The sequence below is a fragment of the Ornithorhynchus anatinus genome, chromosome 16, assembly GCF_004115215.2.
Source record: "Ornithorhynchus anatinus isolate Pmale09 chromosome 16, mOrnAna1.pri.v4, whole genome shotgun sequence".
Classification (NCBI taxonomy): domain Eukaryota; kingdom Metazoa; phylum Chordata; class Mammalia; order Monotremata; family Ornithorhynchidae; genus Ornithorhynchus; species Ornithorhynchus anatinus.
This window is the reverse complement of record NC_041743.1, coordinates 11,569,466-11,592,396: the sequence shown is the minus strand read 5'-3', so window position 1 is coordinate 11,592,396 and position 22,931 is coordinate 11,569,466. Positions and strand designations below refer to the sequence as shown.

At 43.9% G+C, this 22,931-nt stretch overlaps 1 protein-coding gene across 5 annotated transcripts in view; it reads right to left on the bottom strand.

Moving 5' to 3' along the window:
* Window positions 1-3,487: 3,487 nt before the first annotated feature.
* The window catches only part of C16H1orf21 (chromosome 16 C1orf21 homolog), a 153,590-nt gene continuing 134,146 nt past the window's right edge, over window positions 3,488-22,931 (bottom strand). For all 5 annotated transcript variants that reach the window (XM_039914336.1, XM_029080705.2, XM_039914334.1 and 2 more), the window contains 3 exons: window positions 21,810-21,886; window positions 15,840-15,900; window positions 3,488-4,250 (listed from right to left, as the gene is read on the bottom strand). In XM_039914336.1, coding sequence (XP_039770270.1) covers window positions 4,212-4,250; window positions 15,840-15,900; window positions 21,810-21,886 — 177 coding nt within the window. In that variant the 3' untranslated portion in view covers window positions 3,488-4,211. The remainder of the gene's footprint in view (window positions 4,251-15,839; window positions 15,901-21,809; window positions 21,887-22,931) is intronic.

The following is a 22,931-nucleotide window of genomic DNA, read 5'->3' as shown; positions in this document are numbered from 1 at the left end:
AAGAAATAGGGTTACAGAGCAGGGCAAGAACCCGAACGCAGTTTGAAGCAGCTTTTTTTCTAAATTCTAAAAAGGATTCCAAAAGGATGTTGCCATAAAACACAGTAAGCAACTCCTTTCCGGAGAGTGTGTATGTGGGGGCAGGGGCAGGTAGTGGGGGAGAAACAGGCAGGCAATTCCATGTGTATGCCTCCATGCGGTGGTGGGGCAAAGGTTGATGAAGGAAACGAGACCATCTCTCAGGAAGAGTATCAATTTCAGCCAGTTACAACACTCGTCTGGAGCAGGGTGACATGAGCAGTCGCGCTTACCGAAAAGGAAAGGAAAACAAGATTAATGAGTCACCAGTGAGATGGATGCCAGGATGGAATATGGGAGAAAAAGTATGACACATTAAAGAGGTCTCCCCAACAAGCTTTGGAAAAGAAGGCTGCCCTCCCCTCGACATCAGAATTTACACCTGAAGCTAACACAGACGGCTTTGTCCCTTTGTTTGAAATGACATTCGAATACACTAGGACCTGGGAGATGTAATCGAATCACACAAAGAGCCTGGTGCTGCTGGGGAACCCTGAAATTTGTGGAAGGATTAAACATTAGATGGACGGACACGGACACACACGCACACCCCCCCCCCCCTTCCCTGCCCCCAAGAGAGATCAGAAAAGCAAAGTGGTCTCCAGTAAAAGCTCTTTATTTCACTTCACTCTTTTGAGGGGGTTAGAAAAGCCCAAAAACCCAAACCTTCCACGGGTAACACTCGCACTAAAGACCTCATTCATGCTGTTCCAAAAGGTTTACCACAGAGAAGTTGGACATGTGAGAGATGTTCTTTTCACGCAATTTGAACAGCAGCACAGGGGCCCGGGAATCTACGCCAGAGACTTTAAGAGACCCAAACGTTGCCCTCGATTTCAAACTTTCCTTCAAACACTTACCCTTCCTGACAGTTCTCATTTTCTTACCGAGGTTTCAGACAGGTTCTCAGAGGCCTCACGTCGGAGATCGCGACTTTAAAACTCGCTCCAATCCAGCAGGTGGGCAGCAGTTTAGAAAAATCATTATTCAGGAAGATGACGGCCACGTTTTCCAACATTACAATTGATTGCTTGTTGTAGATTTTTTAAAAAGTGGAAATAATACAGCAAACTCTCATTCTCCCCCTGTAAAATATCAGGGGGTTGCTTCAGCTTTTTACCCCGGAATGGGGCAGAGGAGTCCAACCGAGGGAGCCCTCCCACTGTTAAGGTTTAAACCGAAACTAATGGAGGGCGACTGGAGATGTCCGCAGCTAGGAATAACCCAGAACCTAACCTGCCAATTTTAGCACCCACCCAGAAATGGGCGAAAACTGTCCAAATTCAGGGTTCCTTCTCTTCTCTGTGCCTCAGTTCCTTCATTTGTTAAATAGAGATTGAGACCGTGAGTCAATCATATTTATTGAGTGCTTACTGTATGCAGAACTGTGTACTAAGCGCTTGGGAGAGTAAATGTAAGATGGTGTCCAACCTGATGAACTTGTATCTACTCCAGCATATAGTATAGTGTCTGGCACATAGTAAGCACTTAAATACTATTAAAGCAACAACAAAACAACCTCCAAAACCTTGACCTCACTGAGCCTGTAAGGTGGGGGGAAAATCTACCCGTAAATGGAGTTTGGCGTGGCACCACACCCATTGATGCTGGGCCACTCTCCTGGGCTTCGCTAATTCCCTCTGTAACCAGGCCTCTCCAGATGTTTCCCACTCTTCCTCCAGCCTCCACCCACCAAGACTTTCTTTCCCTCCCTTCTTCACTCTCTCTCTGTCCTTGAACACTGCGGGAATCCTTAGCCAAAGTGAACAGCATCAGCGTGCAAATTAAGCAATTCTACTCACTCCACTGGGACCCACTGGGACCCACTGCCTACTGAATTGCTGGTTACAAGGGAAGAAGTCAAAATATTTTTTTTTGTTTCTGATTCCTTTGAAAGACATCCAGGAACGTTTTTTTTTTTGGTTTAGATTCCTCTGAGAGACTTATAAAAAAGAAAAGCAGGACCACAATTTACTTGATGAATTTATGATTAAGAACCAATACAGGGCACACTAACAGTTTACAGCGTTGCCAATGCAATCCAGAATCCTACGTCAGCCCACTGAATTCGCCAGAACTGTCCAGCGGGTTGGCAAATAAAAGCACCCTGGCCTGCCCAAAAAACTTTTCATTTGAAATGCACAAAGGTGAACCCCATTTCAAAAAGCAACAGTCCATTCAAAGAACCCATCTGGGTTTATTCTAGCTTTTTTTTTTTTTTGCATTCTACAAGAGAACAATTCAGTGCCCATTTTCCAGTTTTTGATGAGAGGCAGGGAATAGGGGAGAAGAGATTTCACGTTTACTTGGTACTCACAAGGAATCCCAGGACAACGTCACTGACTAAGCCACCAATCTAAAGGCAGAGCTCTGGTGACTGGGAGGCAATCTAGAATGCTGGAACATCTGCAATCTGGTTAAGGAAAACTGTTAAAATTGACTGAAACCACATTGGAAAAAAAAATCTGGGTGGCCTGGCTCTTCCTGCAGTTCCCCAACAGGCTGGATAAAAGGCCTTACAATTTGGCTGCATCTCTATTTATGTAACCACAGCTGCTCCCCAAAATAGCTGCTGTTCTGGCTCAGAGAATTAAGGGCTTTTTGTTGCTTACATTGAAGTCCATTTTCTACTGTGTCTAAGGTCCCCTCTTCCTCCCTCCTCCACCCAAGACTCCTTCCCTAAAACCAAAGAAAAGAAATACTGTTAGTCATCCACAGAGGCCAGCAATTACGCAGAGGACCCTGAAGAAATAGCTGGCCATCATGGGACTCCTGGTCCCATTATTCTGCAGCGGGCCACTTTTTTCATCTTTGCAGCATCACACATATAACCATCTCCATCAGAAAGGGGCACTGTTCACACCTCAAGGGCCTCAGGAGCTGAAAGGGGCGGTAGAATAATCCTGTTAACAGACAGTGAAGTGGGTGGGCCACGTGGCCAGAAACCAAGCCTCCTCCAGTGGCCAGGCCCTGAACAGCAATAGTTCTTCAGAACGGAGACCCCTCTTCCCCCAACCTGCATCCAAATTATGAAACTCAGCTTTAAAAAAAATACCTTTTTTCTGTGTTTTCTTTTCATCTTATTGTTTACTCATGATATATTGATTAAAAATATCACATCTGTCTCAGAGACGAGAGTATCCTCTTCATACAATCTGGAAAATAAACTCTACGAACACACATCAACAAGTCAAGCTGCCTAGCTGGTCTCACAGCACTACCATCGGGCTGCTCTGGGGCAGAGCTTTTAAATGTTGGACTCGGGGGGACAGCCAGTGTGGGGTGGGCGGCGAAATCGGCTGAGCCAAAACGTCCTTGGTTCCCACGGAGGAGAACCAGTCTTTCTTCCTTTCCCTTACCCCCAGATAATCTCAAAACGCTGGACTGGATGAATGGGAGAAGACAAGGGTACATAAAAACAGTAAAATGTTTATTTTCTTAGAAAAAAAAGGGATTCAAAATGATTGTGATCACACGTCCATTTGCCTTGGAGCAAAAGCCAGTACTGCAAGCTTAGTCCTCGATTAAGATACCTACGAAATGAAACAAACTGCTGCTCTTGCAATCACTTCCAGGACCCATGTGACAACATGCTTTTTTAATAGATAATAAGTTTACCGTTTCTTCTGAGCAGAGAAACGAGGCCCGCCTTAGCAACCGTCCCATCTACAAAGCTCAAAATCGCCAGTAAGGCTACGTATTCCGATTCTGGGACCGACAAACAGCTTAAGGGGGGAGAGTGTGTCTTAGGAGCTCGGACGTCTAGAATGGAAGTTTCCTTTCTTATATGCCACTACCTCATCTGATAGAAAATAGGCCGGGCAGCCTCTGTAAAATCAATAGTGTCTTTAAGGTGATATTTAAGAGTTTTGCTGCATACCTGGACACAGAGAAGTGAAGAGTTGCAACAAGTTTTAACTAGCAGCAACAAAGACAGTTCCATAATAGTTCTTAACCATATTCCTTTGCAAGTTCGTTAAGAAACACTGTAATTTAATGAGGGCATACAATATGGAAACGATCTTCTTTTGTTATGTAGTGCTGTTCCCTGGAGAAGACCTTCCCAAAGACCTTGACTGGGCTGCAATCTATTTACACAGTAGTAACTCCTGTTCTGACTGGCAGAATTGGCACTATGTGACATCCTCCTCTTCTGAACAGTAATCGCGACCCTGAGGGAGACAGAGAAAAGGACAAGTGAATGAACAGAAACTAATAATGGAGGGCCACGCTATTAACCTTTGCATACTTCCTTTACTCTGAAACAGCAAGCTGGGCTTACTGGTAAGAGACACACGATGTGTTTCGAGCGCCAAGACGGCACTGGAGTTTTACGAAGAGTTAAAACAATTTTCCTAGAACGTGCTCTGTTCTGGGCACTGAAAGTGCTCTATCTTTCATTGACAGATTCGCAAATCCTATTGCTCTGCCATGGACATCCAGGCTACCTAAGAAAGAATACAAGTCATTTCCATCCCCCATGGAAACCAGAGTTGGAAGTCAGAGGACCTGGGTTTGAATCCCAGCTCTGCCAATCGCTTGCTATGTGACCTCGGGCATGTCACTTCACTTCTCTGTGACTTTGTTCTCTTGTTCTCCCTCCTACTTAGACTGTGAGCCTCATGAGGGACAGGGACTGTATCCAACCTAATTCATTTGTACCTACCCCTGTGCATAGAACAGTGTTTAACAAATACCACTTAAAAAAAAAAAAAAAAGGTGGTCCAGAGTGAGAAAACGAACCTCATCCACTTTGGTGTCTTCTGTTCCCTCATGGGCCACAGTGTACCCTGGAAAATATCTAGGTAATGGGTACACGGGGAGTGCTGCTTTCCAGCAATGCTTTGGTTTACAATCTGAAGGGTTCTAACAGTAATTTTGAGGAACTCCCGGGGAGAGGCATTAGGTGTCACGTTAAAGTCTCTCCCCTACCCCCACTGAACTGCAATAAGAAAATCAAGGGAGGCATTAACGACGATCCACTTCTCTAATGAGTTTTTGTCTAATTAGACTCCCACATCATTTTTACAATTGGGGAAGGTCTCATCTGTACCAATATTCGAGAGGCTGTAATGGTTGCTGATTGGTTCTCTGGCCATAGAATAATGATTGTGATAATAAACATTTTATATAGGGCTTCACACTTGTTAAAATGCAATATGAGCACTGACTAATGAGTCATCAAAACCCTCTATGAGGTGGGTTGGAGTCTAAAATTTCCACCGCACAGAGGAGTTCAGGCCCTGGTAGAAAGCTGAACATACAGGGCATGAGATTGAGCTCATTTTTAGGCACTGACTTTAGCAGGGTCTTTCTTAAATTTTATTTTTCTTTTTCCTTATCATCTTCTCTCACCTCCTCCTCCTTCCACACACCCCATTTTAAAGTGTGTGTGTGTGTGTGCATGTGTGTGTATGCGCGCGCGCACACCCGTTGTTGGGTAGGGATTGTCTCTATTTGTTGCTGAATTGTACTTTCCAAGCGCTTAGTACAGTGCTCTGCACACAGTAAGCGTTCAATAAATACAATTGAATGAATGTGGGGCTCAGTTCAGACTTTGGGCAGATTCTTTCCTCTCAGGTTTATGCCCTTTTCCCAAAGCTCAAATGGAATGAAACAACACTGGTGAAGTCCAATAAATCCCCAGAGTCAGCACTATGGACTCCATAGCTGGTCAGGGAGGAAATTTATGCTTCAAGAAATGGGACTGCCTGGCCACAGTGCAGGAACCACATCAGACATTGTTCTGGAAGTGTCTTAAAGTGTTCTTGAAGAAACAAATTGAACTGCAGTTAAAGATTAGTTACGCAATGTGGGGTTTGGAAAGACAACTCCATCTTAGCTCCCAGTAAAATATCCTAGGATATGAAAACATTTTACAAAAGGCAATAAACCACAGAGTAAGTTTGGAAAGAAAAGTATTTTGAAAACCTCCATGTCCTGCAAGCAACTCAATGCCATGATACCACGCAGTCGGTCTGACTTTAAGGACATCAAGTCTCCTATTTAGCCAAATCCTTCAAAGATTTACCATTTTCGAGGCACCTTATCAAAGCGACTATTCCCTATTCCAAGTGTACGAATACTCAATTTTAGTATTGCTAATGAAGAGGGGACGGGTGGGGGAAGGGAGAAGGGTGGATTAGGGCCTGACCCTGTGGTTTTTTTTGGAGTTCTGCAGGCAGGCAGGCAGAAGAAAACAGTATTTTCTGCTTTCCTCCCCACTTGTTTGCAGTACATTACTGATCTTCAAAAGGTTGTAAAAGGCACCTTACCAGTCTAGTAAGGTGGAAAAAAATACCTTTCTCCTTTTCACTCCAAATACTAGTGATTGCATCCGATAGGCAGGTGCTCTGGGATGGCCACTGTAGCCACCCTCCCGCATTCCGACAGACCCTGAGTGGGTGTGTCTCAGCTCAGACACCCTCTCATTTGCATCCAGACCATCTTCCCAACTTCCCTCCCCTCCTGTCTCCCACAGTTTCTGCTTTTGTCCCAGAAAAAGCACAGGACTGAGGAAGATGCAGTAGGTGCTGAAGGACCACCCAACCCACCCTTTGCTTTCAAAATTGGAGGGGGAAGAAGTGGGGTTTAATGGATAGGGCGCGGCCTGGGAGTCAGAAGGATCTGGATTCTAACCCCGGCTCCACCACTCATCTGCTGTGTGACCTTGGGTAACTCCTTTCACTTCTCTGTGCCTCAGTTACCGCAACTGCAAAATGGGGATTAAGACTGTGAGCCCCATGTGGGATGGGGACTCTGTCCAGTCTGATTGGCTTGTATCTACCCCAGCACGTAGTATAGTGCCTGGCACATAGTAAAGGCTTAACAGATACCATAAAAAAAGAAAAAGCAACTGCAGAGTTAAGGAATGCTCTTCTGATAGTGTGGGACTGTCTGGATACAGTGTGATGGGGTGTTGGAAGAGTCACAGGTATAAACATGGCTTGGATATGGGGTGAGTTCCTCAATGCAAGGTTCCCTTAGCAGAGGGGTTCTCAAGAACACAATCCCCACCTTACAGGATAATTTTGGACAAAGGCCGGGTGCCTTAGGTTGACATGATTATTTCTCGAATTTTCAGGCAGGAAGGATCTTGGGTTTTGTTTTTTTTTAGCAAGCCTAGGAGAGATTCAACAGCCAACTGAAGGACGGAATTCCCAGTAAGGCTTCAACCCCTCATGCTCAGAGCTCCCCCAAGCCGAAGGAGCAATTGTAATCAGGATGGATGCTTGCTTTCCTTCCACTTTTCCTAGGAGGCCTCCTCTCACAAAATATTCTCCTTCTTCTTCCTCCCCACTCCACTTGGCACTTGGCTTTGGCAGTGGAAAAGAAAAACCATTAGCATTTGCACCTACAGGTAGAAACCCTGAAGTAACATGAGGCTAAATGGATAACAGTCTCTTTCCCTTATGCACAGAATTTCCACCCACTCCCAAGCGTGCCAACAGCCTCATAGATTGGAGGCAATTTAGCAAGTTTCACATTCCTTGAGTAAATCTTCCTGAGGATGATGTTACAGGTGAAAGCACCCATGTAGACTACCGCAATTCTTCTCCACTGGATCAAAATCAGGTCCTTGGTTTCTTGGTTTTTCAGCACAGGGATCAGGGTAAACCTCAGAGTCAACATCATCAGCAGCAGTAAGCATTTACAGAGTCCCAACTGTGAGCATTGTACCAGATGCTTGTAAAAATTCAGTATAGTCCCTGTGCTGGGGAGCTTTCAATCAAATGGGGGGGGAAGACTGGCTGATTCACTGCAAAAATACAAGACTGTAAACTCATTGTGGGCAGGGAATGTGTCCGTTTATTTTTATATTGTACTCTCCCAAGTGCTTAGAACAGCGCTCTACATACAGATGCAGGGTGGCTTAGTGGACAGAGTATGGGCTTGGGAGTCAGAGGTCGTGGGTTTTAATCCCAGCTCCGCAACTTGTCAGCCCAGTGCTTAGGACAGTGCTTGGCACATAGCGTTTAACAAGTACCATAATTTTTTTTTTAATATATCCAGTTTAAAGTGCTGGCAGGTCATCAGTGAGGAGATGTCCTGTAGGCAGAAGGGGTCAGTATAGTTCACACTGCCCCGATTGGTATTTAAGTTTCCAAGTTTTAGTAGAGGCCCCGCCACCTGGGCCCAGGAAATGCAACCCAGCTCAGCTCCTTTCCCTCGGAAGGGCCGAGAGGACTGAGCCTTTGGTGACTTAATCCTGCCATTCATCAGGTTGATTCAGCTGGTGTTTATCGAAGGCCTCTCCGATGCCATTTGAAATCTGGCTAGTCAGCCCTTCCTTGCTAACAACGGCAATCAATGAGTCTCTTCTGGCTCAAACGAAGGGGAAAGTACTGTTTGTGTCAAATATGGGGGTGGTGGTGGCGGTAGTGGAATTATATTTTAGCCAAGAAGTTAAAGTTAAGGTGATTAAACCATGGGGTGGAGACAGCACCTTCCTCTGCTGGGTACAGCTATGTACACTTGGGGTGAGTCAGTAATAGCAAAATGTAATCTGACTTTGCAGCTGGGATTCTAGACCACCATTTCCCAAGTCTCTGAAAGTTCCCTGATCTACAAGCGCCTGGATGACTTTCAGCATCAGTAAAACTGGCTGAGTAGCTGCCATGGCTTTAGCTTTTGGACTTTTAATGCAGGCCTGTAGACTGGGGTAGGTGCTGATGTGCTTATCTGATCAAGAATATCTGTGACCTTATGTACTTGTTATGTTTGTGAGTCTCATTTAATGTTCCAGCCTCCATGTGCTCTTATACCACTTTTTTTAACCGTGTTTGTTCAGCACTTGCTATGTGCTAGGCACTGAACTAAACACTGGGGTAGATCCAAAGCAATCAGGTTGGACACAGTTCATATCTCACAAGGGGCTCACAGTCTTGCCCAAGTGACTTGCCCAATGTCACCCAGCAGATAAGTGGCAGAACTGGGGCTAGAACACAGGTCCTCCGACTTGCAGGTCAGTGCTCTTTCCATATGGTCATGCTGCTTCTCTAAAGAGCAACGTACTTTAAACAGAGCAGTCTTTGAGCCGGACTGTAACTCTTCCCTACACATGGTCTGAGAAGAAGGTTACTTCTCTAGTGTGTCCCAACAGGCTAATCCCTTAGCAGTCAACTTTACTTGCAGGGGGAATAGCGGCAGTATTTGCTGAGCAGCCATGGAGTACATTTATGGCACTAAGCGCTCGGGAAACACAAAAAAGTGAGGCACATTCCCTGGCTCAGGGGACTTACACTCTACTGGGGTAAAAAGACCCAAAAGTAGTTATAAACACTGTAATCGAAATTAACAACTGAATGAGAAAGTGACTAAAGGAATTTAAATAAGAGCTGAGGATTACTGTAATAATAATAATAAATATTAATAATGTATTTATTACTACAAATCGGTACATAGTTAAAGTTAGAGAGGCTGATGGGTTGATGTGACTTGGGATCCTGGTAATTAATCAGGGAAGGCATGTTGGAGGAGTCCTGTGCACCCACCCCAGTGCTTAGTTCAGTGCATGGCACACAGTAAGTGCTTAACAGATGTTGGTATTTGTTAAGCGCTTACTATGTGCAGAGCACTGTTCTAAGCGCGTGGGGTAACACAGGGGAATCAGGTTGTCCCAAGTATGGGGCTCACAGTCTTATCCCCATTTACAGATGAGGTAACTGAGGCCCAGAGAAGTTAAGTGACTGCCCACAGTAACACGCTGACAAGTGGCAGAGCCGGGATTCAAACCCATGACCTCTGACTCCAAAGCCCGTGCTCTTTCCACTGAGCCACGCTGCTTCTCCTAACAATACCATGATTATCATTATTAGGTGGCCTTTCAGGGAAGACTTTGATCATGGGAGGGCTGTGGTCTGTCAGATTTTCTGGGTGGGTAGTGCGAGAATTGGAACAGGTGAGTAAAGGAGGTAGGAGAAGCAAGAGCAAGATACACTTAGAATGTTAGCTTGGGAGGAAAAAAGAGAGCTGGTTGAGGAGTAATGTTGAAGGAGCAGGTATGTTTGGTGGGGTGTCTTGATGGAGAGTGGTAGCCCTCACTGGTGCAGAGGCCCTGTATTTAAGCTCTGCAAAGAATGCACAGGTGGGAAAAAGAATGAGAGGCCAATTGTGAGGAGTTTTTGGCTTAATGTAGAGGCAGCTTGTGGAAAGTTTTGGAGAGCAAACAGATGTATACCAAAAGATACTCCAGAAGATAATCCTTGCAGCTTCGTTATACATTGGAAAGGGAAGAGGCTGGAGGCAAGGAGACCAGCAGGAAAACCGATTCAGTAGGTAGTGGTGGGTGACACAGCTTTCTCCAAAGTCCGGTACTTATTTATTTTTGGTGAAGTTACGGGTCTTCTCTTGGGGAAGAAAGTAGAAGGATGTGATCCTGTTATTTCAGTTGACTGAATAAGTTTTCACTGTTTGTCAATCAGTGGTATTTATTGAGCACTCACTGTGTGCAGAGCACTGTACTAAGTGCTTGGGAGAGAACAATATAACAGAGATGCTCTCTGCCCACATAAGCTTACCATCTAGAAGGGAGGGCAGGGCATTAAGAAAATTAATTATGGATTTGACCTAAGAGCTGTGAGGCTGAGGGAAGGGTGAATTAAAGGGTGCAAATCCAAGTACAAAGGATGAGAAGGAGTGACAGAGGGGAAATGAGGGCCTAGCGAAAGAAGGCCTCTTGAGGAGCTATGCCTTCAATAAGGCTTTGAAGGTAGGGAGTGATACTCTGTTGAAATGAGGAGAGGTGGGCATTCCAGGCTAAAGGCAGGACATGGACAGGAGGCTGCAGTGAGATAGGTGAGAATGAGGTACAGGAGTAGACTGTTATTAGAGGAAACAAAGTGTGCAGGCTGGGTTGAAGTAGGAAATCAGGGAGGTATGGTAGGAGGGGGCAAGGTGATCAAGTGCTTTAATGTAGATGGCAGGAGTTTCTGTTGATGGGGAGACGTGGATAGGCAGCCACTGGAGGTTCTTGAGGAATGGGGAAAATTGGACTGAATGTTTTAACAGAAAATGATCCAGGTAGCAGAGTGAAGTATGGACTGGAGTGGAGAGAGAGGAGATAGGGGTTCAGCAAGAAGTCAAGGTGCGATAGGAGAAGTGCTTGGATTAATGTGGTAGCAGTTTGGATGGAGAAGGGCAGATTTTAGTGATGTTGTGAAGGGAGAACTGACAAAATCTGAATATGTGGGTTGAATGAGAGGGATGAGTCTAGGATATCGATAATAATGAGGACAGACATGAAAATAAATTAAGGATATCTACAGGCTCTAAAACCATGGAAGATGGAGTTTAAAAAGATAAGCTATTAGATTTGAAAAGTAGTCTGACTCCCATCCCTAATATATGCACAACCAATTGTTTAGGGGTCTGTTCTCAATGCCCTTCCTTCTAATTTTAATAACAGTTAGAGAGGAGGCTTCATGACAAGCACTTCCCTGGCAGAGCACTGGACAAAAAATCTTGCTTTCCACATCGCCGAGAGTCAGTGGGACAGTTTTCAATCAATCAGTAGTATTTATTGAGCTCTGTGTGCTGAGTACTGTACTAAGTGCTTGGGAGAGCATAACAATCTAACAGACACATTAATTTTGAAAAGTATCCTTTTTTGTGTCCTCCAAAATCAAGTAGATTCAATTTATGAAACTAGCTAGGAGCAGACTATGCCTACGAAGGCCTCACCTTGGTAGTCATCACAGAGCTGATTGTAATTACATTCTCTCATTAACATACTTTATTTTCTCAATGCTTCACAGGCCTCCTTGATATATTCTAGAGAGGAGAGAGCCTGTGAGCGTCTGACCACCAGCCAGAGCATGTTTCCATATTATTCAGAGGAATGCACAAGGCATGCCTCTAGGGACTGCCCCTGACTACAATTTCAGAACGACTGAATGCCAAGGGGCAGAGTTAGCAAGTTTATTTTGGAAATGAACTTGAGGAGCAGAATATAATAGAATGGAATCATTCTTTCTTTGGTGGCTGAACTTTTTTAACCTTGCTTCTGGTCAAGATTGCTCCTGGCCTCTCCCTCTTTAATCGACCCCTTCCCTCTCCCTGGTCTCCTACTCCTCTCCCAATTGTTAGACACGGGCTTGTCGATTGGTTTAGATTATAGTCACCCAGGACTAGGAGGGCGGCTCACTTTGTACTTGGCACTTCACCTACCAGCAAGGTTGATGCAAATTCTTTCTTGAGAGACCTTTTGATGAAAGTGATGTGTTGCCCCAGTAACCTTTTGGCCAGGAAACTGGCCAGAACTCCTCCCTACTTCAAAGCAATAGATGATGCAACTATGGAAGTTATCATGACCCCAAAGGAGAAAATCAAGCAGCAGATCTAGGATAAATTAAATATATCCTACCCTCCCATTTGTTTGCTTTCATTTGGATTTTGGAGAGAATCTGTGTTTGAGAGACAATCCTGCAAGTGTCGGTCACTGCCAGATGAGTCTGACTGGGGAGTTGAGGTCTAAGCTCTTTGCCTCCAGCTGCCCTCCCCAATATAGGCGGGGTGTAGGGTTGGGAGACTCTAGAGATTCTTCTGCCTCTGGGTGACTGATTCTTCTTTTTTTCCCTTTCCGCCTCTCCGCTACGCCTCCTATTCTGTAGCAGAGTTGATTAATAAATCTTGTTGGGAGAAAGCCCCTGGCAAAGCGATTAATGCTTGTAAAAACTGACGAGGTCAAGCAACAAAGGAAAATCAGCAAGCAACATGGATCACCCAGTAAAAAGACAGCTCCACTCTCAAGCAACATGAATTGTGTCAGCTTGTCTTCCCGATTTGACTGTAAGCTGCTCGATGACAGGGACCGTCATTTACTTCTATTCTATGTTCCCAAGCCCCAAGTATAGTGCTCTGCTCATCCTGCTGCTGCTGATGGTGACCCTAAAGGATATCCTGGTCCTTTTGCTGAAATTCTCAAGGGTCACCTAAAAACTAAGGGCCTGGTTTTATTCCTGTGGAGAAGGGTTGTCTCAGCTTACATGGGTTCTTCAATAAGAACTGCAGGTGCTCTTTTTTGGCCCTTGAGTGCCCTCTTAAGGAGAAATATTTTACCAGATGAGCTATCACTTGACTGGGTTGACTTCTAGGAGATGCAATAATCATCAGGTACTGTTACAAAGTGGGGTAGGCATTAGGTAGGTGGAAATTATACCATGGATATAAAATACATGACTTGAGTGAGGCGGCTGAAATACTACACCAAGGGAATGGAAAATTACTCCTGAGCTAAAAGCTAATACCTTTAGGAACCACAGCCCAAGCGAGGATGTACAAAGCAGTTTTCAAAGCAATAAGCTTAGCCCCTGCTTCAATTACAATCACTCATTTTTGGTATCTGCGCTTTACCCTAAATCATCTCTGCCTACTTCACCTATCCCCTCTTCATTCCTCCATGGGTTTCTGGGCCTGGTTTCTGGGCCGCCTCTAACTAATTCAGCTTCTTCTTCATTTGTGGGCAGGGAACATGACTACCACCTCTTTCTGTACTCTTCCTAGGGCTTAGTATAATGTTCTGCACATAAGTGTTCAATAAATACCACTGATTGATTGATTTCTTTTATGCCTAGAGCTTCTGCCCAATATGGACCACGATAACTCGGTTTTATTCAAGCTCCACTTCCCGAATTATGGAGCACAAAGCCCAAATCCCTGTTCGCCTCCTGCCCCTCTCCCCAGCCCCCCAACCTAGCCTACTCAAAACAAGAATCCACACTGTACCTGCCACTTGGGTCGAATGTATTTTTTTCATTTTTAAAGCACCTGAAGAGGGAGTCACCGGGCTGCCTCCATGCTTATCCTAGTGTCAACTTGCAACATAATATTTGGGAATGAGGAGAGACAAGGCGTTCATTTATGGCTCTCCACCTAAAGGTCTCACTTTGTAAGATGCATTGATGGTATACTCTTAGGTCACCAGATGTCTTATAAGGAGAAGCCTGTGTAACTTTCTTCGGCTAAGGTTTAATCGAAATGTTTTATTCTTACGAAGGGCAGTAAAACCCCAGGTGTCTAAATGTTTATTAATGTGGTATCTCTGTGAAAGGGAGAAGGGAGGCCTTGCCAGGGTTCACAGTGGCCTACCTTTAAATCACCAACCAGGGGTATTCACAGATTACCATGAGGCCCCAGTGCTTGTTTGATTAAAAATGCAGGATATAGTGGGACTTCTGTGACAAGAACGCGTTTAGAATGAATCTACAAATGCTTCTTTGTCTAAAGAAATGTTCTAGCCAATAAACAGTCAAGTCACAATCTTTGCCGTTTTTGTTCTCCACACCCTGTCCATATTCCCCGCCACAAGAGAAAAGGGCCCAATTTCTCGCAGGGCTATGAAAGAGAGGCATGAACTCTCCAACTGAGGAAGCAGAGGTGGAATTGTGGGACAGATGGAAACATTTGGAAATGGGAAAAGCAGAGCAGATGCACTTGAATGACCCAAGGAACGAAGAAGCTTTTCAGCAAGAGTTCCAGCTTTGGTTTGACACAATAACCCTGGCTAAAAAGGAAATACGTGGAGGTTTGGAACTAAGCAAAACCAGCAACACTGCTGAGAGAAAAGGCCGAGAGAAAGACACTTTCGCTTTAGACCTACCTTTTACTAAAATAAAAGGCACACGGCACAGACAGAAGTGGGGAAAAATCTTGCTTTCAAACAAACATATGAGGATTAGTAGCTGGGTCCCTAGATTGAAAGTCTTACTCTTTCAGTGTGCAATGGTCTCTCCACTGGGAACCACATGAAAAATTTCACTGCTCCCAGTTGAATTACTAGACATTATTCTCAAAATAACTCTATTTATGCACACAAAGAAAATATGACAGAATTAACAGCTTAATTCATCATCCTCCGGCTTCTCTGGGTCACCACAGTCACAACCATGGTATTGTCACAGCCATTTTAGAGTGATTTGTGCCCTTTTTAGTGGCTTTCAAAGCAACAATTCAGCAAGAACATATAAAACCCTGCAGGATGGACACAAGAGAATTACATTTCTTGAATACACTTCACAGTCAGACCCTGAAGAAGGACTTTCTATTTAAGATCTCCTTTCACCATCCTTGGTGAAACTGCATAACATAACTTGGGGGTTAACGAGTCCTACAGATAGTAATATCCCTAAAAATAATATTTTATTACCAAAAAAAACCCAAGGCCATTACTAAACTGCATTTTATCAATGGCTCCTGGCCCAGAATTGTGATCATTTTGACTTCAGAAGTCCATATTTCCCCATAACAATTAATGAAAAATAAATTTAGAAAACACTACCTTCAGATGCCAGTTTTAATTTGCCTAGGACAAGCCTCTCCTGAAACAACACTGAAGTTAAGTTTAAACCTATCAGTATTGGAACACGTCTTACATAGATGCACTGTCTACTTTCTTAATTGTCTTCTTTTTTCCTTTAAGGCTTTCATCATCTTTCTAATCAATCAATCTTATTTATTGAGTGCTTACTGTGTGCTGGGCACTGTATTAAGGGCTCGGCGAGAGTACATTATAACAACATAACAGACTCATTTTCTTCCCTTCTCAGTATATAGACATCACTGAATCAACTGGTCTGAATCTACTTAGCGAAAAGAAGAGGCCACCAACGTTGACGACTTCTTAAAGCTGTGAAAGTGCAAGGCAGAAAAAAAAAGCAAAACCAGGCCCTCCAGTAAAACTTCTAAGCATGTGGAATGAATGTCTTCCCCAAAACTAGTTCTTTGTTTATCTAAGGTACTATTTTCATTTCTTCTTTACTTACCTTTTCAATTTTTTCATCCAGCATTCTGAAGAATTCTTGTTGGCTTTCAGAGATGTGCATGCTGAAAAAAAAGATGGATTTAGGAACATAGGACTGAGAATGTCTTCTCTAGTTAAATGCAAGCATAATCAAGCTGGACTGCCATGTTTTGAACCCAGTTATATTAAAAACAAATTTAACATGAAACTGCCAAAAAAAGGTGGTACAAGCTGCTTATTAGTTACACCCGAGAACACTAGGAGGTAGAATTTCTGCTCAACCAACAGATGCTTTTTTAGTCAGTCAGTCAATCATATTTATTGAGTGCTTACTGAGCACTGTGCTAAGCACTTAGGAGAGTACAGTATAACAATCAAACACACACATGTGCTGCCCACAATGAGCTTACAGTCTACAGTGTTTTTACCTAAACACAGTTGCAAGCTCTCCCATCCACAGACACAAAGAACAGGGAATTGCTCCTGAGTGTCCATGAGTAAAATGTGACTCAGTTTCCTGTGATCATACTGAGGATCAGTTTTATTTTTTCAGGCTGGGCATTTGGACACCTGGCTTCTAGTCCCAGTTCTGATTGCTGGAACTATGTTACGGTGGTCAAGAATTTAAACTGAAGAACCACCGAGGACACTCCAGGAGGTGGACAGGCTTCAGCAGAAATTTGAAAAATAGTGAGCAAATGTGGGAGGCCAAAGTTGGGTGCAAAGTCATGGTGCTATGGAGCGGCCCAGCACTACGCTGCACATCATATTGGTCCAAAAGGGATCCTGCCCCCCCAAAACCCAAAAACCTTGCCTTATAGGTCTTTATTAAACAGGCCTCTCCAAACCCTTAAATTTGCTGCCCTTTTATAGGACTGCTAAGTAAATGATCGTGGGCTGTAAGTTTCAATCTAACATCAGTCAAAATTGCTGAGCGCTACTGTGTGCAGGGCACTGTACTAAATGCTTGGGAAGTACGACACAGTACAAGGTTTACCAAACTAGAAAGCTTTGGGGCTTTGCTGAGCTAAACTCAGTACTTCCTGGTACAAAATGATGGCCTGTTTCCAAACAATGGGAAATTCAATGCTTTGCTGATCGGTACGTTACTCAGGACAAAGTACATCAAAGTACATATCAAGGCCCACCTATGCTTAGCCAGCTCCAGCTCTAGGAATGGTGTGGGCATTGTCACTGCCTGGGGCTGGGGAGGGAGGGGATTCTGAAAGCAGAGCATAACTACTTCCTGTTTATTTGCTTCTAGCCTTTAAACCTCATTCCTAACAGTCACCTTTAAAAAAGTCACTTTTAAACGTCACTTTTTAAAAAAAAAGGTCTCCCCCTGCCATTTAGGGGAAGCAACATGGCGTAGTGGATCAAGCACGGGCCTAGGAGTCAGAAGGTCATGGGTTCTAATCCCAGCTCTGCTACCTGTCATGTGACTTTGGGCAGGTCACTTTGCTTCTCTGTGCCGTCAGTTACTTCATCTATAAAATGGGGATTGGAGACTGTGAGCCCCATCCGGGACAGGGAATGTGTCCAACCCGATTTGTTTGTATCCACCCAAGTGATAGTACAGTGCCTGGCACATAGTAAAGCACTTAAATAACCATTATCATTATTATTATATAGCCTCTTCTCTCCGGAGACACCACAGGGCAGATACTACTATCGCTCTCCTTCTCATTAGCATGGGGGATCTGACAACTTTTGGGGGAAGGGGTGTCAGGGTGACGAATTGCAGGACGGCAGTTTTGAGAACCACTATTTTTATCCAATCCCTGTCAGAGTGAGAAATGCCAGTTTCCCCCTCGGCTTTTACTCTAGCAGCCGGTCTTCGCGATAATCACCCCCGCTTTTACCTCTTCCCACAAAGAATCAATAAGCCAACAAATTGATTCCCGCAGAACCTCCCCATCCTATAAGCATCTCCTGTGCCTGAAGTTCAGTGTGTGGATTTCTTTATATCAGAATCGCCTGAATGGAAAGAGCAACTCCAATTTATCACCTAACAGGTGATGTGGTAATTGAGCTCTTTCAGAGAAACTGTGTTGTCATCTCAAGGCCGCAGACACAGCCGGTCTGAACAACCCCCCACATGATAGCTTGGCTATAAATTTCTGAGCAAGTAGTGTGGTTTTGAAATTGGTGCATGCTTCCTCCAATGCCTCTCCAAGTGCTAGCTCTCGACAAAATCCCATTATAATCTCCCAGAGCACAGGAGGAAGAAGGAATTTTCCAGACAACTTATTCATGAGCCAAAAAATGAAACTTCTGGGAGAAGTCATGTCATGTGACTGGCTTTCCAGAGTGTCACGATCAACCCACAGTGCCAATACAAGTCCATATTTTCAAGAGTGCATAACTCAGCTATATATTGAAATAATCCTGCCTAAAAGCCTGGACCCTAGGTGTCAAATATTTTTCTAAACTACAGTTTGAGAGATTTGGCAGAGGAAAGTTAGAGCATCTTGCTATGTTCCAAATCCAATCTATCAATCAATGGTATTTATTGAGCACTACTATGTGCAGAGCACTGCACTAAGTGCTTGGAAAAGTACAATAGAGATGTAGGTGGTAGAGCTTACAGACTACAGAGAGCTTATCAATTCCCAAAGTAACAGAAATTGAGAGCTTAAGATATTTGAACTTTCTTATGTTCAAGTAGGAAGATGCAAACTTAAGGCTTAGGTTTCTGAATGTTCAGAAAACTGTTTCAGTTGCCCAGACCACTGAAGCCAAATTAGTTTCAGGCTTTTCCATTTGGCTCCGAACAGACTTAAAATGCTGCTTTAGAGAAATAATATATTTTCCAGACCTATCTCTTCCTATAGCTCTCCCCTGAGAAAAAGTAATAACCAATCTCTCATGAATTCATATACGCCACCTAAGGCCACTTCCTACAAGGGCGAGGGACCTCATGCCTTTGAAATGGGGGAAAGCAACAAAAATCCACTGGAATCCACAGTGGTGGAATTTATGTACACTGTTTCTCAAAGAGGTTGTGACTAGGCAATATGAAAGGCATGTCTTCAGTGAAGGAACACATAAATTGAGAGGGCAATAAAAATGGTGCACAAAGAGTACCTCTGGCTGCCATTTCATTGTGAATTCCAGGTCCTTCCTTTTTTAATTTGCAAAAAGTCCATTTCAGCTTACACTCTGGATTCCCCAAAACCCCTTCTCTGAATTTGTTTTTTGAAAGAACAAGCTGCCATTGTGGATGGGGTTTCTTTCCTTCATGCATCAACATCCTATTCCCTGAACTAACTGCAGAGAAAACGAAACATGCAGTTCAGGTCTCGAGTTGGGGGCCACATAAAAAATGGCTTTGTTCTCCCTCTCCATCTGTAGAACAAGTCAAGACCAACTCTTGTCCCCTTAGGAATTCCTTAACCCTGGGCACCAGCTGAGAATGAAGCTGACTCAGAGCTAAAATAATCCAGCCTTGCCAGCCGGGGGCTGAACTCTGCTTTCACCATTTCAACATGCCTTTGCGGTTTAAATCTAAAATCACCTGTGCCAGGGAGGGAGAAACCTTCATTCATATGCTCTGATTCAATACATTCCTCTGAAAGTTTGATGACTTGCAAATTTGCACAATGTACTACTTAGGACATCAAGGTTAAATTAATAAGTGCCCTGAAGGCAAAGAAATCTTTCTCAAGTACAGTTTCTTTCTTTTTACCAAGCAGATAACAGTGTTTTATCAAGGCAGTGCTATGTCATTGGTTCTGAAGCTGTTTTGAACCCAGTGATCTATTAAGCTGTAAGAGCACTTTGGATAGGAAACACATTATTAACCCTGAACTCCTGTTGCCACAAAAGGGTCTATAATAGGGTAGGGCTCTGTGGATTCTTCTGGAGTGTGACAAGGTTAGATGGTAATTACAAGAGACCTTTCACCCTCTGGTGATAAAATCCATCAAAAACAGACAGTACCGACACCTGTAGAAGAACATTTTTGACGCTGTTGGGAACTTTTCCTCACCTCGATCAACACCAGGAGCATGGCTTAAAAATGTATTAACGACACAAATAATTTCAACTGGGTTTCATTATCTAGGCCCATTTCAGTGTGTCCTGACACTTCCCTGAGTGCATGATGGTCACAGCCACTGCAATGAATTGAGGTAAACTTCATTACAATAAATAATGGACTTTGGACCATTTTGTTCAATATGGCTCAAAACTGGAGCTGTATTTTAACCTACACCCCAGGCCCGAGACCCGCAGCCCTGATACAATGGCAATGTGGTGCAGAAAAGTTGTCAGCCTCCACCACGTGTAACTTGCCAACTGTCTGGGTGAGGTGAATATGCCTTCACTTTTCCACCACTTTCCTCAGCAGTGTGAGCAGGGAGCAGAGCGACGTGGGGCCGACAGGACATTTGGAGGAGTCTAGGGGCCAAGTGGGAGGAGCTGGCGGGTCCTGACCCAGGACTCTTAGGAGAAGCAGAGTGGCCTGGTGAATAGAGGACGGGCCTGGGAGTCAGAAGGACCTGGGTTCTAATTCCGGCTCCACCACTTGTCTGCCATGTAACTTTGGGTAAGTCACTTCTCTGTGCCTCAGTTTCTTCATCTGCCAAGTGTGGAACATGAACTGTGTCCAACCTGATTAGCTTGAATCTACCCAAGCGCAGTACAGTACAGTACTTGGCACGTAGCAAATGCTTAAAAAATACCATTTTGGAAAAAAAAAAAATCATCCTGGGTCCAGGCAGTTCTCTACTATTTCTCAACTGGAAACTGGAATCATTTAATTTATTGGGGCATCATCACATGTTGAGGTCCTACCATCACAGAGCTTCAATTACTTCTCCAACATATGTCCACACTACTTCCTGGGCGATACGAGACTTGTCCTCTGGCAAGGAATTAGTAGAGCTATGAAGTTTATAGGGACCTCCTCAGTGTTTAAATTGTATTGGGTGAGAGGGGTAGGCCACTACAAACCAGCAAAAGGACGGCGAGAACTCAATCATCTCCCAGAACACTTGAGAGCAGGGGAGAGAGCGGGAACTCTTGTTCCAGGTACCAGTACTTCCATTCCCTCCGTCGCCAAGAAAACTTGTCAGCGCCCCATCCGGTCTGGGTTAAAATAATTATGCTACTTGTTAAGTGCTTATTATGTGCCAAGCATGACACTAAGCAGTATAGTAAATACAAGTTAATCAGGCTGGACACAGTTCCTGTCCCACAGAGTCTAGGCAGGAGGGAGTAGGACTGAATCCCCATTTTATAGTTGAGGAAACTGCAGAGAAGTGAAGTGATTTGCCCAAGGTGGCACAGCAGACACGTGGCAGAGCTGGGATTATTACTCAGGCCTTCTGATTCCCAGGCCCACTCTCTTTCCACCACACCACACTGCTCGAAGCAGCATGGCGAAGTGGCTAAAGCACGGGGCTGGGAGTCAGAAGGTCGTGGGTTCTAATCCCGGCTCTGCCGCTTGTCTGCTGGTGACCTTGGGCAAGTCACTTCATTTCTCTGTGCCTCAGTTACCTCAGCTGTAAAATGGGGTTTGGGACTGTGAGCCCGATGTGGAACGGGGTCTGTGTCCAACCCAATTTGCTTGTATCCAACCCAGGGCTTAGTAGAGTGCCTGGCAAAACGTAAGTGCTTAACTACCACAATTATTATTATTATTACTAATAATAATAAAAGGCACTGGGCTTCTCCCCACAGGTGCTGGAGCTGAGCCTGGGAATAATTAAGTGCTGGGCTTCCTCATGAAACTCTAATAGATTCTTAGGACACTACTCTCTAACAGCAAAACCACCTTCTGGAAACCTGCAGGTGTTAGTGCTTAGTACAGTGCTGTTTGCACACAGTAGGCACTCAATAAATACAATTAAGTGAATCTTAGTGCTGAACTGCTCCATCTAATTTGGAGGCTGGTCTACGTCCCTTCGACAAACTGCAACCCAGGATGGGCAGACTACTTGATCTGTGTACTTCTGTTTTTATTCAGAAATGAGGAAAAGTAACTTACTTTGTTCTGGGTTGATGGACCAATCCGGGAACCTCTTTAGTAGGTTTAAGTCTTACATTTGTACTGGCACTTTTTTCCTGAAACACAAATATTTGTAAAAAAAAATAAAAATCAGTAAAATACATATTCATTACCAGCATATTGCCTTACAATCCAAAGACCTCCATGGCCTGTCATATTGAAAGGAATTTGTAAATATTTGGCAGGAGGTCTCATCAGTCATTCCAATGGGAGAATTCCGTATGTCCTGAGCAAAGGAATCAGACCGATAAATGGCTTGGCACTATTAATAACTACCTCTGTATATGTTTGGAAAACAAAACCCAGATCTTTAATTCTCAGGCAGTGCCGAGAGCAGGGGAGATGCTGGAACTCGGGAGGGACGGGGAACAGAAGGTGAAAGAATGGAAATTTCAATGTCAAATTATGGGAAACAAAATGAGCAGCACAATATCCACGACTGGTGTTTATCCAAAGATAATGTCAAGTACATTCTAATTTGTAAATTACATCTTTATACTGAGCCTATAAACTCAACAGGGACCTACCACTGTCCAAGACCCATGGGACTTGAAAACCAACAAGCCTAGTAAATATTCCTTTTCCAAAAAAATAAGTTTGTTGTTTTGACTAAATACAGATGGTGTCTCTGTTCATGAAGTACTTCTTTTGCTGCTAACAATCTAAATTTCTGATATCCGATACAACTGCTAAAAAGTCCCTGAATCTTCTCATCATTGGGGATTGTTCTGGAAAATTCTTTCAGTCAATTAAATTTATTGAGTACTTACTCTGTCCAGAGCACTGTGCTAAGTTAAGTGGTTTTTAGAGTTCAACAGAGAATGATCCCTGTCTTCAAAGACTTTACACTCTAGTGGACTTCAAATACCCTAGCTAAATCTCATAACCTTAGATGCATATCTATAAATTACAAATTCTTTATTTACATTAATGGCTGTCTCCCCCTCTAGACTGTAAGCTCTCTTTTATGGTATTTATTAAGTGCTTACTTGTGTCAGGCACTGTACTAAGCACTGGCGTGGATACAACCTAATCGGGTTGGACAGTCCTCATCCCATATAGGGCTTACAGTCTTGATCTCCATTTTACAGATGAGGTAAC